The following is a 12,503-nucleotide window of genomic DNA, read 5'->3' on the forward strand; positions in this document are numbered from 1 at the left end:
GTATTCCGACCCTTTACTCTGTAGTTTGTTGAAGCACCTTTGGCAGCGATTACAGCATTGAGTGTTCTCAGGTATGACTGTACAAGCTTGGCACACCTGTATTTGGGGAGTTTTTCCCATTCTTCTCTGTAGATCCTCTCAAGCTCTGTCAGGTTGGATGGGGAGCGTTGATGCACAGCTATTTTCAGGTCTCTCCAGTGATGTTTGATCGGGCTTAGGTCCGGTCTCTGGCTGGGCCATTCAAGGACATTGAGACTTGACCCGAAGCCACTCCTGTGTTGTCTTGGCTGTGTGCTTAGGGTTATTGTCCTGTTGGAAGATGAACCTTCGCCCCAGTCTGAGGTACTGAGTGCTCTGGAGCAGGTTTTCATCATGGATCTCTCTGTACTTCGCTCCTCTCTGTACTTCGCTTTGCCTCGATTCGGACTAGTCTCCCAGTCCCTGCCGCTGAAAAACATCCCCACAGCATGATGCTGCCATCACCATGCTTCACCGTAGGGATGGTGCCAGATTTCCTCCATACGCTTGGCATTCAGCCCAAAGAGTTCAATCTTGGTTTCATCAGGCCATAGAATCTTGTTTCTCATGGTCTGAGAGTCTTTAGGTGCCTTTTGGCAAACTCCAAGTGAGCTGTCATGTGCCTTTTACTGAGTAGTGTCTTCCGTCTGGCCACTCTACTATAAAGGCCTGATTGGTGGAGTGCTGCAGAGATGGTTGTCCTTCTGGAAGGTTCTCCCATCTCCAGAGAGGAACTCTGGAACTCTGTCAGAGTGACCATTGGGTTCTTGGTCACCTCCCTGACCAAGGCCCTTCTCCCTCGATTGCTCAGTTTGGCCGGGCGGATAGCTCTAGGAAGAGTCTTGGTGGTTCCAAACTTCTTCCATTTAAGAATGATGGCGGTCACTGTGTTCTTGGGGACCTTCAATGCTGCAGACATTGTTTGGTACCCTTCCCCAGATCTGTGCCTCGTTACAATCCTGTTTCGGAGCTCTACAGACAATTCCTTCAACCTTATGGCTTGTTTTTTTTCTCTGTCAACTGTGGGACCTTACCTAGACAGGTGTGTGCTTTTCCAAATCATGTCCAATCAATTGAATTTACCACAGGTGGACTCCAATCAAGTTGTAGAATGATCTCAAGGATGATCAATGGAAACAGGATGTACCTGAGCTCAATTTCGGGTCTCATAGCAAAGGGTCTGAATACTTATGTAAATAAGGTATCAATTTTTTTTTTTTCTATACATTTGCAAACATTTCTCGACTTGTTTTCGCTTTGTCATTATGGGGTATTTTGTGTAGATTGCTGTTAATTTGTATTTTTTAAATCCATTTTAGAATAAGGCTGCAATGTAACAAAATGTGGAAAAAGCCAAGGAGTCTGAATATTTTCCGAAGGCACTGTACATGGCAACCTCAATTACCTCGTACACCTGCATAACGACTTGGTACTGGTACTCCCTGTATGTAGCTATGTTTTGCTTGTTATTGTTATTCACTGTAGCCATGTTATTTTTACTCATTCTTATCTGTTATTCACTGTATTTATTCCATGTGTCACTATTTCAATGTTTGATTTTATATTTAACTCTGCATTTTTGGAAAAGTCTACAGCTGTTGTTTACAAAGTATGTCACCAATATAATTTGATCAGCGATATTAAATTATTATTTTTAAATGGTGTGTAATAATTTAACATTTCATAGGGTTGTTCCCACATGGCCATATCTCCATGATACATTCATTTTTTAAATATATATTTTTTATGGAAGACATGCTCCTAACACCTGTGTGTAAGCATAAAAGGGGCGGAAGTGTAGTTTGTCAACTGGAGGCACACACAGCCTATGAATCTGTGTTGAATGGCTAGTGTGTCGTTTTTATTTCAAAGATTAATTCTCGCTGATTTGAAAGATAAGGGGCATATCAACATATGTTTCAAAAACAGTTTCGCAAGCAATGATTATTTACTTTTCTAAACGTGTAAACACACCGTTTGAATTGTGGTACACGCGAAGCTAAACGCTGAAATGTTCTCTGCTGTAATAAAATAAAATATTGTGGGATTTTTTCTTCTCTGAAATGACCGGAACCGTGATTAAAGGATCGAGTTGCTTGCGGAGTATTTTAAGTGACACTCCCGCTGCAAGAAGACCGCGTATTTTTTTTTTGGTTTCCTTGGGTAGCTAGTTTACGCGTTTCTACTAGCGATCTTATTTTCACACGATAGTTTTATTTGTCGCTGAATGAAAATGTTACGCTTTGATGTATAAAGGGAGCATTAGAACAATTACAATGAATCTCGACAGACTTCGAAAACGTGTACGACACTACATTGATCAGGTAAGAAACGTAGACTAGATGGGCTAAATTGGTAGTTGGCTAGCTTGCCGCTGTCAGATTGTCTTAATTTATTGTACCGGCTAGCTAGCTAAATGAATGGACTACTGTTCATAATGACAAGTCTACAGTTTCCAGATGTGTAACACACACTTGCGTTAGCTAGCTCCTTAGATATCAACATTATGCTAACCTTAGTGCCTAGTTAGCTTCCCTGCTACCTAAGTTAATGACCTGAGCTAGTTAACGTTGTTGGCTACTACTGTAATGTTATGTACTTGGACTACGGTAGCTAGTTACTCCATTCATAGCTCTTAAACTCTAGGCGGCATTCTGCCTTCTCCCCACAGTTCTCAGCCGTTAACTTCGCCCACGACTGCCTTATCTGAACTACAATCCCGACGCTATGTGTTAACGTTTAGAAACGTCAACCTTCGCCTGCGATCTGGATTTCAAAACATATGGCCATTAATTCATTAGTGAGGGAGAATCATTCAATTAAGTTACACTTGTAGCAGTTTTGCACAGATCCATACAGCTATTGGTGCCGACACTACACTTCCTGAGTTACGCTTACACATGTGTTGCGAACATACTAGATGGATCATTAGCGCAGGTGGTCGCCTCTTGTTTTCCGTAAACAAGTACTGTAACATGGAGATAAGGCCATTTGGGAAATCTAACCCTATTAAGGTGTGTAGGACTTTGTGACATCTGATTTAAAAAGGGCTTTAAATACATTTGATTTATTGTATCAATTTAACCTTTTTAATTATTTCTCGCTGATATGAAAGATGAGGTCTTTGTGCTTACGAAACCATTCAACTTGGCATTCATCAGCTTTTCAAGCTTAATGTCAAAATGCGATTGGTACTTACCAAAGAATGGAGTTTTGCTGATCGACTGTAGTCATTACTTGCGTCATGGCTGGTATGTACTTCCAAAAAAGGTCTAAATAAAATGTTATATGCAACCCTAAAAAGGCATTGGTATTGCTTTTCACCAGGTGTGCATGCATCAAATCCACCTCTTCTGCACCACCTAAAACATCTGTAATTAATGCCGGGTCAGCTGATCCAACAGCAGGGAAGATGAATTATTTTATCCAGAGAGGAAGAGGTGAAACGAGAGGTTTCACTTTGGTCAAAATCTGTTCCCCAAAAAAAGCACACTACGTTTCTATGGGCTTATTTTGGACCTAAGTTTGTCGCCTGCCTTCGCATCTGGGACAATGACTCCCATTGTTAGGGCAGAGATATGAGCATCTCCTCGTTAGATACAGATCTGTTTTTATCACCTACAACAGTGGATCCATGTCATATCAATCTGTTTCACCTGTACTACACAGAATGCAATAATATTTCATACAAGTGGATTAAGTAGACAATATACGGTATGTTTACAGTGATTGTATATTTAAGCAATAAGGCACGAGGGGGTGTGGTATATGACCAATATACCACGGCTAAGAACTGTTCTTAGACACAACACATAAGAGCCTTATTGCTATTATAAACTGGTTACCAACGTAATTAGAGCAGTAAAATAAATGTTTTGTCATACCCGTGGTATACGGTCTGATATACCATATGAACTGTCAGCCAATCAGCATTCAGTGCTCAAACCACCCAGTTTATAATTCTATTTTCTATATTTTAATTCCATTCCTAATATTGCAGGAGGTGCTGAAGAGGTGGATTTGGTGCATGCATACTAAGTCAAAAACAATACTTAGATTATTTCCAGACGAGGCATTTTTTTGGTTGCATGTAACTTTTTATTTCAAAATTTTTTTGGAAGTACATATCGGCGTGACGGCAGTAATGACGATAGTTGCTTGAAAAGCTGGTGAATGGCAAGTTGAATGGCTGCTTCCTGGGCTTAAAGGAGAATCGCCATATTCGACGTCTCCTGTAAACCCAGATTGTGGTTCAATTCTTGGGCTACTTGGAGGGTGGCTAGATAACTGCTATCATTGAGTATTGACAGCTCCTGACAGTATCTGTTTCATACTTCTAGTTAATACATTCAGAATGTTTGCGTTCATGCTGCCTTTTCCTGTCTTTCTTTGTTTGCAGCAACAGTATCAAAGCGCTTTATTTTGGGCAGATAAGATTGCATCCCTGTCTCATGGTGAGTAAATCTTCTTGATTTGATGAGATCATCTGGCTAGTTACTATAGAAGGCAAGTTAGCAGTCTATTTAACTAAAGTTGTTCCTTTCACAGAAGAACCCCAGGATATCTACTGGCTATCACAGTGCCTGTACCTCACCTCCCAGTACCACAGAGCCTCCCATGCCCTCCGCTCACGCAAATTAGATCAGGTAAGACCACCTGGTTGGCTCCCTGAGTACCTGCATATTTCTGTATGTCGACTCCGCACTCACTGTGGGGCAGTCAGGCTTGCATGCAACCTGACTAATGACATGTTGATGATATTTAGGCCTATATAATGAGTCCGGGCCAGTCTACACATCACATTCTTCTCTGTGGCTTTCAATATTTGTGCTATCCAGATTGTGCCCTTGTTCTTTAAAAAAATTCAATAATATTGTACCTGGTTAGCTCTCGAGAATCGAAGGGGTTATACAGCCATCCCTAGGGTTTTCGGTTGAACCTATGGACCACAGCTAGCTCAATGTGGACTACAATCCCCACACTTTGTTTTAAAGTTGAGAAACTTTAATAATTATCACAGCCATACAATTTTGAAAACCTTTTGGAACTTACATTAGTACAATTTTTTTTATACTATTTGCAGTTTTATCACTGCGTTTTGAATAACACATGCATTCAGCCAGTGTACGGAATTTCCTTCTACTGCACTCAAATGTCGTACTTCGGCTGGAAGCATGAATTGTGATATTCAAAACACAGCCGCGTTCAACTAAAACTGTGTACAGTAAGCGTGTCTTTTTGTATTTGGAAATATTTCTCGCTTATATGAAAGTAAAGTTTTAAATGTTTCCAAAACTGCATCGCAAGCGATGCGTATTAAGGTTTAGACCAGGGGTATTCATCCGGAGGTACTGCAGGTGTTTGGCGAAAATATTAAGTAACTTTAATGTTTTTATGAATATTGCAAGCTCTCTCTCTCCATGGCCTCTCTTCCTCGGTGCACACTGTCACTGTGTCTGTTTCCATCTTGTCCAGCTGTGTCTGTAACATTTCACGTAAACCCTGTTTCTGGTCTACATCGAAGTAGCGGGCATTGTACATAGCATCGAGCGTGGTGGTGACACAGTAAAGAGAGAATGCCACCGAATCGCTTGTTCACAGCCTGTGTCGGCAGTTTTGTTGAGCATGCGTTTCAATGCCATGACAGAGGGTATCACTTTTTCTGCAGGCGCAGTTGATGAGCTTATTTCTCGTGTCAGTTGTTCGAATGGAGCTAGGTAGTCTATTCCTGTTTCAATTATGTTCTCAAATGCCATTGAAATGGCAGCAGCGGTATGACAACCAGCATATTCATGAGCGTGCAATATGACTTCTCAGTATGAGATCTTCAACGACCCACTGTGCTGTCAGACTCAGCATGCTCATGGGGCTGACATCGCTGGTCCAAATGTCAGTCGTGAAGCTTTTTAGCAGTGACTCAATTACTGTGTAACTCCGGTAGGGCAACATCTGAAAAAAGTGCTCTTGGTAGTGTGTACCGGTGCTCGACCAGTCGGCGAAGACAACATCACCCATGACAGAGTGGTTGATTGTCAAGGGAAATGAATTCCATTATCTTGGCGTTATTGGATTTAGCCTTTTTGAGAAAATTTCAGCGAGACAACTGTCTTTCAAATGACTGCTCGACTTGTTGACTGCTCGATCCACACGGCAGACATTGTAGGCTAGGTTAGGAATGCTGTGTTGCACGTGTAGCGCAAAATTTTACGTGGCGTCATTACGTCATGTACCTACGTTATAGGTGTGCGCGTCAGCTTTGACATCGGTTGTGCACATCGCCGTTAAAATAGACATGAGCCATGTTGGCATTTTTAGCTAATATATTCCGAATCCAATATACTTACTGATATTGTGCATCCCCAGTTACAGCCTTATTCTAAAATTGATTAAATTGCCCCCCCCCCTCAATCTACACACACTACCCCATAAATAACAAAGCAAAAAAAAGGTTTAGAATTTTTTTCAAATGTATTTAAAAATAAAAAACAGAACATTTACATAAGTATTCAGACCCTTTACTCAGTACTTTGTTGAAGCACCTTTGGCAGTGATTACACCCTTGAGCCTTCTTGGGTATGACGCCACAAGCTTGGCACACTTGTATTTGGGGAGTTTCTCCCATTCTTCTCTGCAGATCCTCTCAAGCTCTTTCAGGTTGGATGAGGGCCGTCGCTGCACAGCTATTTTCTGGTCTTTCCAGAGATGTGCCATCGGGTTCAAGTCCGGACTCTGGCTGGGTCACTCAAGGATATTGAGACTTGTTGTCTTCGCTGCGCCCAAGTCCTGAGCGCTCTGTAGCAGGTTTTCATCAAGGATCTCTCTGTACTTTAACGGCACATTTTTTTTTCCTTGATCCTGACTAGTCTCCCAGTCTCTGCCGCTGAAAAACATCCGCCCAGCATGATCCTGCCACCATGCTTCACCGTAGGTATGGTACCAGGTTTCCTCCAGACGTGACGCTTGGCATTCAGGACAGAGTTCGATCTTGGTTTCATCAGACCAGAGAATCCTGTTTCTCATGGTCTGAGAGCCCTTTAGGTGCCTTTTGGCAAACTCCAAGCAGGCTGTTGTGCCTTTCACTGAGGAGTGGCTTCTGTCTGGCCACTCTACTATAAAGGCCTGATTGGTGGAGTGCTGCAGAGATGGTTGTCCTTCAGGAAGGTTCTCCCATCTCCACAGAGTAACTCCAGAGCGCTGTCAGTGACCATCGGGTTCTTGGTCACCTCCCTGACCAAGGCCCTTCTCCCCTGATTGCTCAATTTGGCCGGGTGGCCAGCTCTAGGACAAGTCTTGGTGGTTCCAAACTTCTTCCATTTAAGAATGATTGAGGCCACTGTGTTCTTGGGGACCTTCAATGCTGCAGAAATGTTTTGGTGCTCTTCCCCAGATCTGTGCCTCGACACAATCGTGTCTCAGAGTTCTACGGACAATTCCTTCGACCGCATGGCTTGCTTTTTGCTCTGAGATGCACTGTCAACTGTGGGACCTTATATAGACAGGTGTGTGTGTGCCTTACCAAATCATGTCCAATCTATTGAATTTACCACAGGTGGACTCCAAGTTGTAAATCTCAAGGATAGGGCTGGGCGATATGGCCAAAATCTCATATAACGATACATATCACAATATACACATTTCTGTAAATTCAATGAATAAATAGTTTATATAAAATGACCACATGTAAAGGCCTATTTCTTATTACATTTTGAATTTTACTCGACAAATAAAAGATATTTGGTACATTGGGTCGAGTGTTATCACCAACTCACTTAATAACCCCCGTTTCTCGACAGTGTAAATTGGGGACATGTCTTTGCAGATGTAAGTTGTAACGGCAGCTGTTATCTTTGTGGTGATTTGCCATATGGTGTGCCGCGGGCAAAAGCCTCTTGCAACGTCTGAATCGGGTTTGTTTTGAGCACTCAACTGTATTTTTTGGGGTTTCATCCGTAGACTCCGTACTTTTTCACATGATTCTTGCATAGGTGGTAAGAGGTTATTGGTGTTTGAGCCTGTTGACGGGACCGGCCTGCGGCATATTTTGCGGAGATCGATTTTCTAGTCCGTGTCAGACTTTTCATACCCAAACCACGTCCATGCGACTGAAGTAACCCCTCTTTTAGGTACAGTCTTCGTGTTCTGTGTCGCATTCACACACCTCCATGTTTTTTTTTTGCAAATTTCCTTCCACACTGGACGTGTGAAAGAACGCAATGCGACATCCAATTTGACCAAAAATATTGCCGTTAACACAATAATGTTAATCAAATTAATTAAGCAACATTTCTTTAATTAAAAAAATAAATAATAATCAGTCCCATATACTATGTTCCTACAAATTTTTTTTTTTTTAATTCTCTAGTACAGCCACTATTGAAGGCTATCAAATGCTTCAAAGATTCTATGGCACGTTATTTAAGTGCTAAGCATTGGTACCATTAATGCTGGTTAGTGCTAGTTTCACCACTAGAGGGCATCTTTGAAGCATTTGATATCCTTCAATAGTGGCTGTACTAGAGAATTTAAAACCTTTTTTTGTAGGAACATAGAATATGGGACTGATTTAAAAAAAAAATATATATATACGGTTTCCGTTAGAATGGAATGGCAAATATGGCGCTGTACAATGTGACGGTCGGGAGTAGGCTACACAGTACTGGGCTATTTAGCTAAAGAATCCCTGTCATACGCGGGAGACCGGGGTTCAATTCCCCGACGGGTAGAAAGGAGTAGCCTGTCCTTGTAAATAAGCTTTGTTCTTAACTCACTTGCCTAGTTAAAGGTTACTCGTCAGCTGGAGAACTGCAAGGCAATCCCATTGTGCGCCACTCGGGAGCCATGACCAATATATATTGTCCTGCTAAGAACAGGGCTAATAATATATCTGTGTGAATATCCAAGTTTTAAAAAATATATATAATTATAAATTAATAATACTAATGGCTTTGTTGAAAGAAAAAAAAGAGGCTATTTTGGAGATCTCGTTTTCAAATAACGTAACATGAGCGAGGGGGGTGGCATTCTTGAAAATGGGGTGAGACATTGTTACTAATTTGTAAATAAAGCCAGTTTGTTATTTAGAATTATTTATATTTTTAGAGGGAGTGAAACCAAAAACCAACATCTCATGTGTCTCCCTGTCGAGGCTGGCACAGGTATTGGCCCAGCATCTGTAGCAACAGGGCTTGCACTGCTATGCAGTGTTTTAGACCGCTGCGCCACTTAAGCGCTACAATGTGACTGGTCGGGAGTGTACTACAGTAAGAGCAAAATAAAATAATAACCTTTAGTCAAACAACAGTTTTCGTAAGTAATACTAAAGTCGTGCACAATTATCAGTTTCTTTTTATGTTTGTCGCCCATTCATTGTCAGAGACACAGTAGAACCCAAAAGCATAATCATTGCTCTAACTCCCCCTTGTGCTGTTCTGGAGCGATGAAGTGGTGACACAGGGTACCTTACTAAATCACAAATTACCTCGAAATCCCGCAGCATAATCGCAAACCTTTTAGTGGAGCAACCACTGTATGTGAAAAATGGTGCGTTTCTGTTTTGTAGTCAAATGTAGAGGAATAAAAGTGTTTCCAATGACCTCATCTGTGTGCATCGTGTGATTTTTGACCAATTGTGAGTAGGCATTGCCTACTAAATCTCGAATAATTGGTTGACGTCATTGGAAACCATTGTGTTGACTACAAAACAGAAATATGGCGTTTTTGTGAAGTGGAAACGTCAAGGCGCAACAACTGCTCAGCCGGCCATGTGGTAGGCCACACAATCTCACAAAGAGACCGCCCAGTACTGAAGCACGTAAAAAATCGTCTGTCCTCACTACTGAGTTCCAAACTGCCTCTGAAAGCAACGTCAGCACAACTGTTCGTCAGGAACTTCATGAAATGGATTTCCATGGCTGAGCAGCCGCACAACAAGCCTAAGATCACCATGCGCAATGCCAAGTGTCGGCCGGAGGGGTGTAAAGTTCACTGCCATTAGACACTGGATCAGTGGAAACGCGTTCTCTTGAGTGCTGATCATGCTTCACCATCTGGCAGTCCGATGGATGATTCTGGGCTTGGCAGATGCCAGGAAAACGCAGTGCCCGACCTCACTAATGCTCGTGACTGAATGGAAGCAAATCCCTGCAGGAATGTTCCAATATATAGTGGAAAGCCTTCTCAGACGAGTGGAGGCTGTTATAGCAGCAAAGGGGGACCAAATCCATATTAATGCCCATGATTTTGGAATGAGATGTTGGATGAGTTGGTGTCCACATACCTTTTGGTCATGTAGTGCATGTTGATGTTGGGGCGGTGGAGAAGATTATGATTATGAAGTTTAACATTTTTGAACTGTCCCTTTAATGTTTAGACTGTCGGCATTTCCCTCATATGCCAGATTTTTGTAAATAGACGCTAATGTGTTACTGTCTATGAATGGGCAAATGCTGGTGCCATTGTTGAGGTGAAAAGTTCTCTCCGCTTGTGCTTTGGTTTTCATTTTCCCAATATGTATCTTTCATTTCAGTTGTACGGCGCGTGTCAATATCTCGCTGCTAGATGCCACGTGAGTATTACCATTAAGTTACTTCTTGTGATGAAATCTACCTGTTCAAACTCTCTCCTCCTATTAGTCATATATATATGTTATATATATATATATATATATATATATATATATATATATATATATATATATATATATATATATATATATATAAATAAAATGCAGTGATGGACATGTATCGGAGGTAGCTAAATGTTGCTATCATAACAAAATATAATCCAGACATGACCGTTAATGAAAATCTTCATTAGACTTTGCCTCCCCAAAGTGTCCCTCTGGCCCGAGGACTTTATGGCCTATGTCGTGTCTATTAGACACTTTTTATTCCCTTTCTTATTATTTTTTAAATGGTACAAAAGCTGTAGGTTCACAACACTCCCCCTCTTGTATTTTAGCTATACCTTTCTGTGTTCTTTTGAACATGTTCTCTCTCACTATTAGTTTACATTCCACTCTGTTTTACTTGTACTTGACTCTAGTATGTAAGTATAAGTGCATCGTATTTGTGTGCTGTTATTCCCCAATATGGTCATTTAGTAGCGTCTTCCTAGCCAAATGGTCTTACAGAACTGTCAGCATATTAATTATGTGGCCTACGCAGGACTCAAACCCACAAACCTGAGTTTACCAGCACCATGCTCCTAACTGACCTGACCCATTGGAAGCACTAACCTATTGTTTTTTGTTGTGCAGTATGCTGCCAAAGAGTTCCAGCAGGCCTTAGACATCCTGGACATGGAGGAGCCAGCCAGCAGGAAGCTGCTGGACCGGAGTGTCAAAGAGGACCACGGGATACAACAGTCGCCCAAGGACTGGGAGATGAGCCCTGCCTCTGTGAGTCTCAGCTCTGACACAATAGGGTCCAATTTGTTTTTGTGGCCCTGTAATGCCAGGTTTGTGTTCAAGCCTCTTAGTGTGATTTAAAAATATATATATATATATCCCCAGTTCCTTCACATTTATGGTGTTGTGGTTACAGGTTAACTATAGTATTTGCATACGGTATTGTGGGTGACTGATATGGCAACACAGTGTTCAAAGACCCCTTGGCTGCATTTTCATGAATTGTTCCTTTTTGAAAGCTATACATTTTCATTTTTGTAGTAATCATCATCATATTATGAAAGGGGTCTGTCGTTCACCCAGTAGCCACATTCATACAAAATGAATGTGTGGGTCTTTATGTCAGCGGCCCCTGGAGGCTTCCCCGACTGATGCTGCTTCAGTGGTCCTGACCCCTGTGGTCTCGTATCTTTCTTTAGCTCCCTCTCTCTTCCTCATTTCCCACTCACCCCCCCTCTCAGATCGACAGTTCTATTTGTCTGTTGCGGGGGAAGATCTATGATGCTATGGACAACCGGCCTCTGGCCACGTCCAGCTACAAAGAGGCCTTGAAACTGGACGTGTACTGCTTTGAAGCCTTCGACCTTCTAACGTCCCATCACATGCTGACCGCTCAGGAAGGTGAAACTTATGGGTTTTGCACGTGTGTAGCAGGAGTAATATAGATAATTTTGTGCCATTGTTTTCAATAACGATATACTGTTCTTACTGATGTTTCTGTAGGGTAAATGTAGTTGTACTATGTATGCTATGTAGGCAGATGAGTGTGTACAGTGCATTCGGAAAGTATTCAGACCCACCGACTTTTTCCACATTTTGTTACTTTACAGCCTTATTCTAAAATTGATTAAATAGTTTTTTTCCCCCTCATCAATCTACACACAATACACCAAAAACAGTTTTTTAGAAATTTTAGCAAAAGTATAAAATAAAAATAAATGAAATATAGTGATGCACTGATATGACATTTTTAGCCAATATCTGATATTTTCCTTGCCAAAAAAGAAACGATACCGGTAACCAATATTTAACATTTTTGCGAACTTTTAATCATTGGAAAGGTTAAATCGTTTACACA

At 41.5% G+C, this 12,503-nt stretch overlaps 1 protein-coding gene across 2 annotated transcripts in view; it reads left to right on the top strand.

Moving 5' to 3' along the window:
* Positions 1-2,143: 2,143 nt before the first annotated feature.
* Positions 2,144-12,503, top strand: part of LOC120064481 (cell division cycle protein 16 homolog) — a 31,835-nt gene continuing 21,475 nt past the window's right edge. For both annotated transcript variants that reach the window (XM_039015086.1, XM_039015087.1), the window contains exons 1-6: positions 2,144-2,342; positions 4,418-4,472; positions 4,567-4,664; positions 10,544-10,582; positions 11,276-11,416; positions 11,887-12,046. In XM_039015086.1, the coding sequence (XP_038871014.1) occupies positions 2,265-2,342; positions 4,418-4,472; positions 4,567-4,664; positions 10,544-10,582; positions 11,276-11,416; positions 11,887-12,046 (571 nt within the window). In that variant the 5' untranslated portion in view covers positions 2,144-2,264. The remainder of the gene's footprint in view (positions 2,343-4,417; positions 4,473-4,566; positions 4,665-10,543; positions 10,583-11,275; positions 11,417-11,886; positions 12,047-12,503) is intronic.

This window comes from Salvelinus namaycush, chromosome 19, assembly GCF_016432855.1.
Source record: "Salvelinus namaycush isolate Seneca chromosome 19, SaNama_1.0, whole genome shotgun sequence".
Classification (NCBI taxonomy): domain Eukaryota; kingdom Metazoa; phylum Chordata; class Actinopteri; order Salmoniformes; family Salmonidae; genus Salvelinus; species Salvelinus namaycush.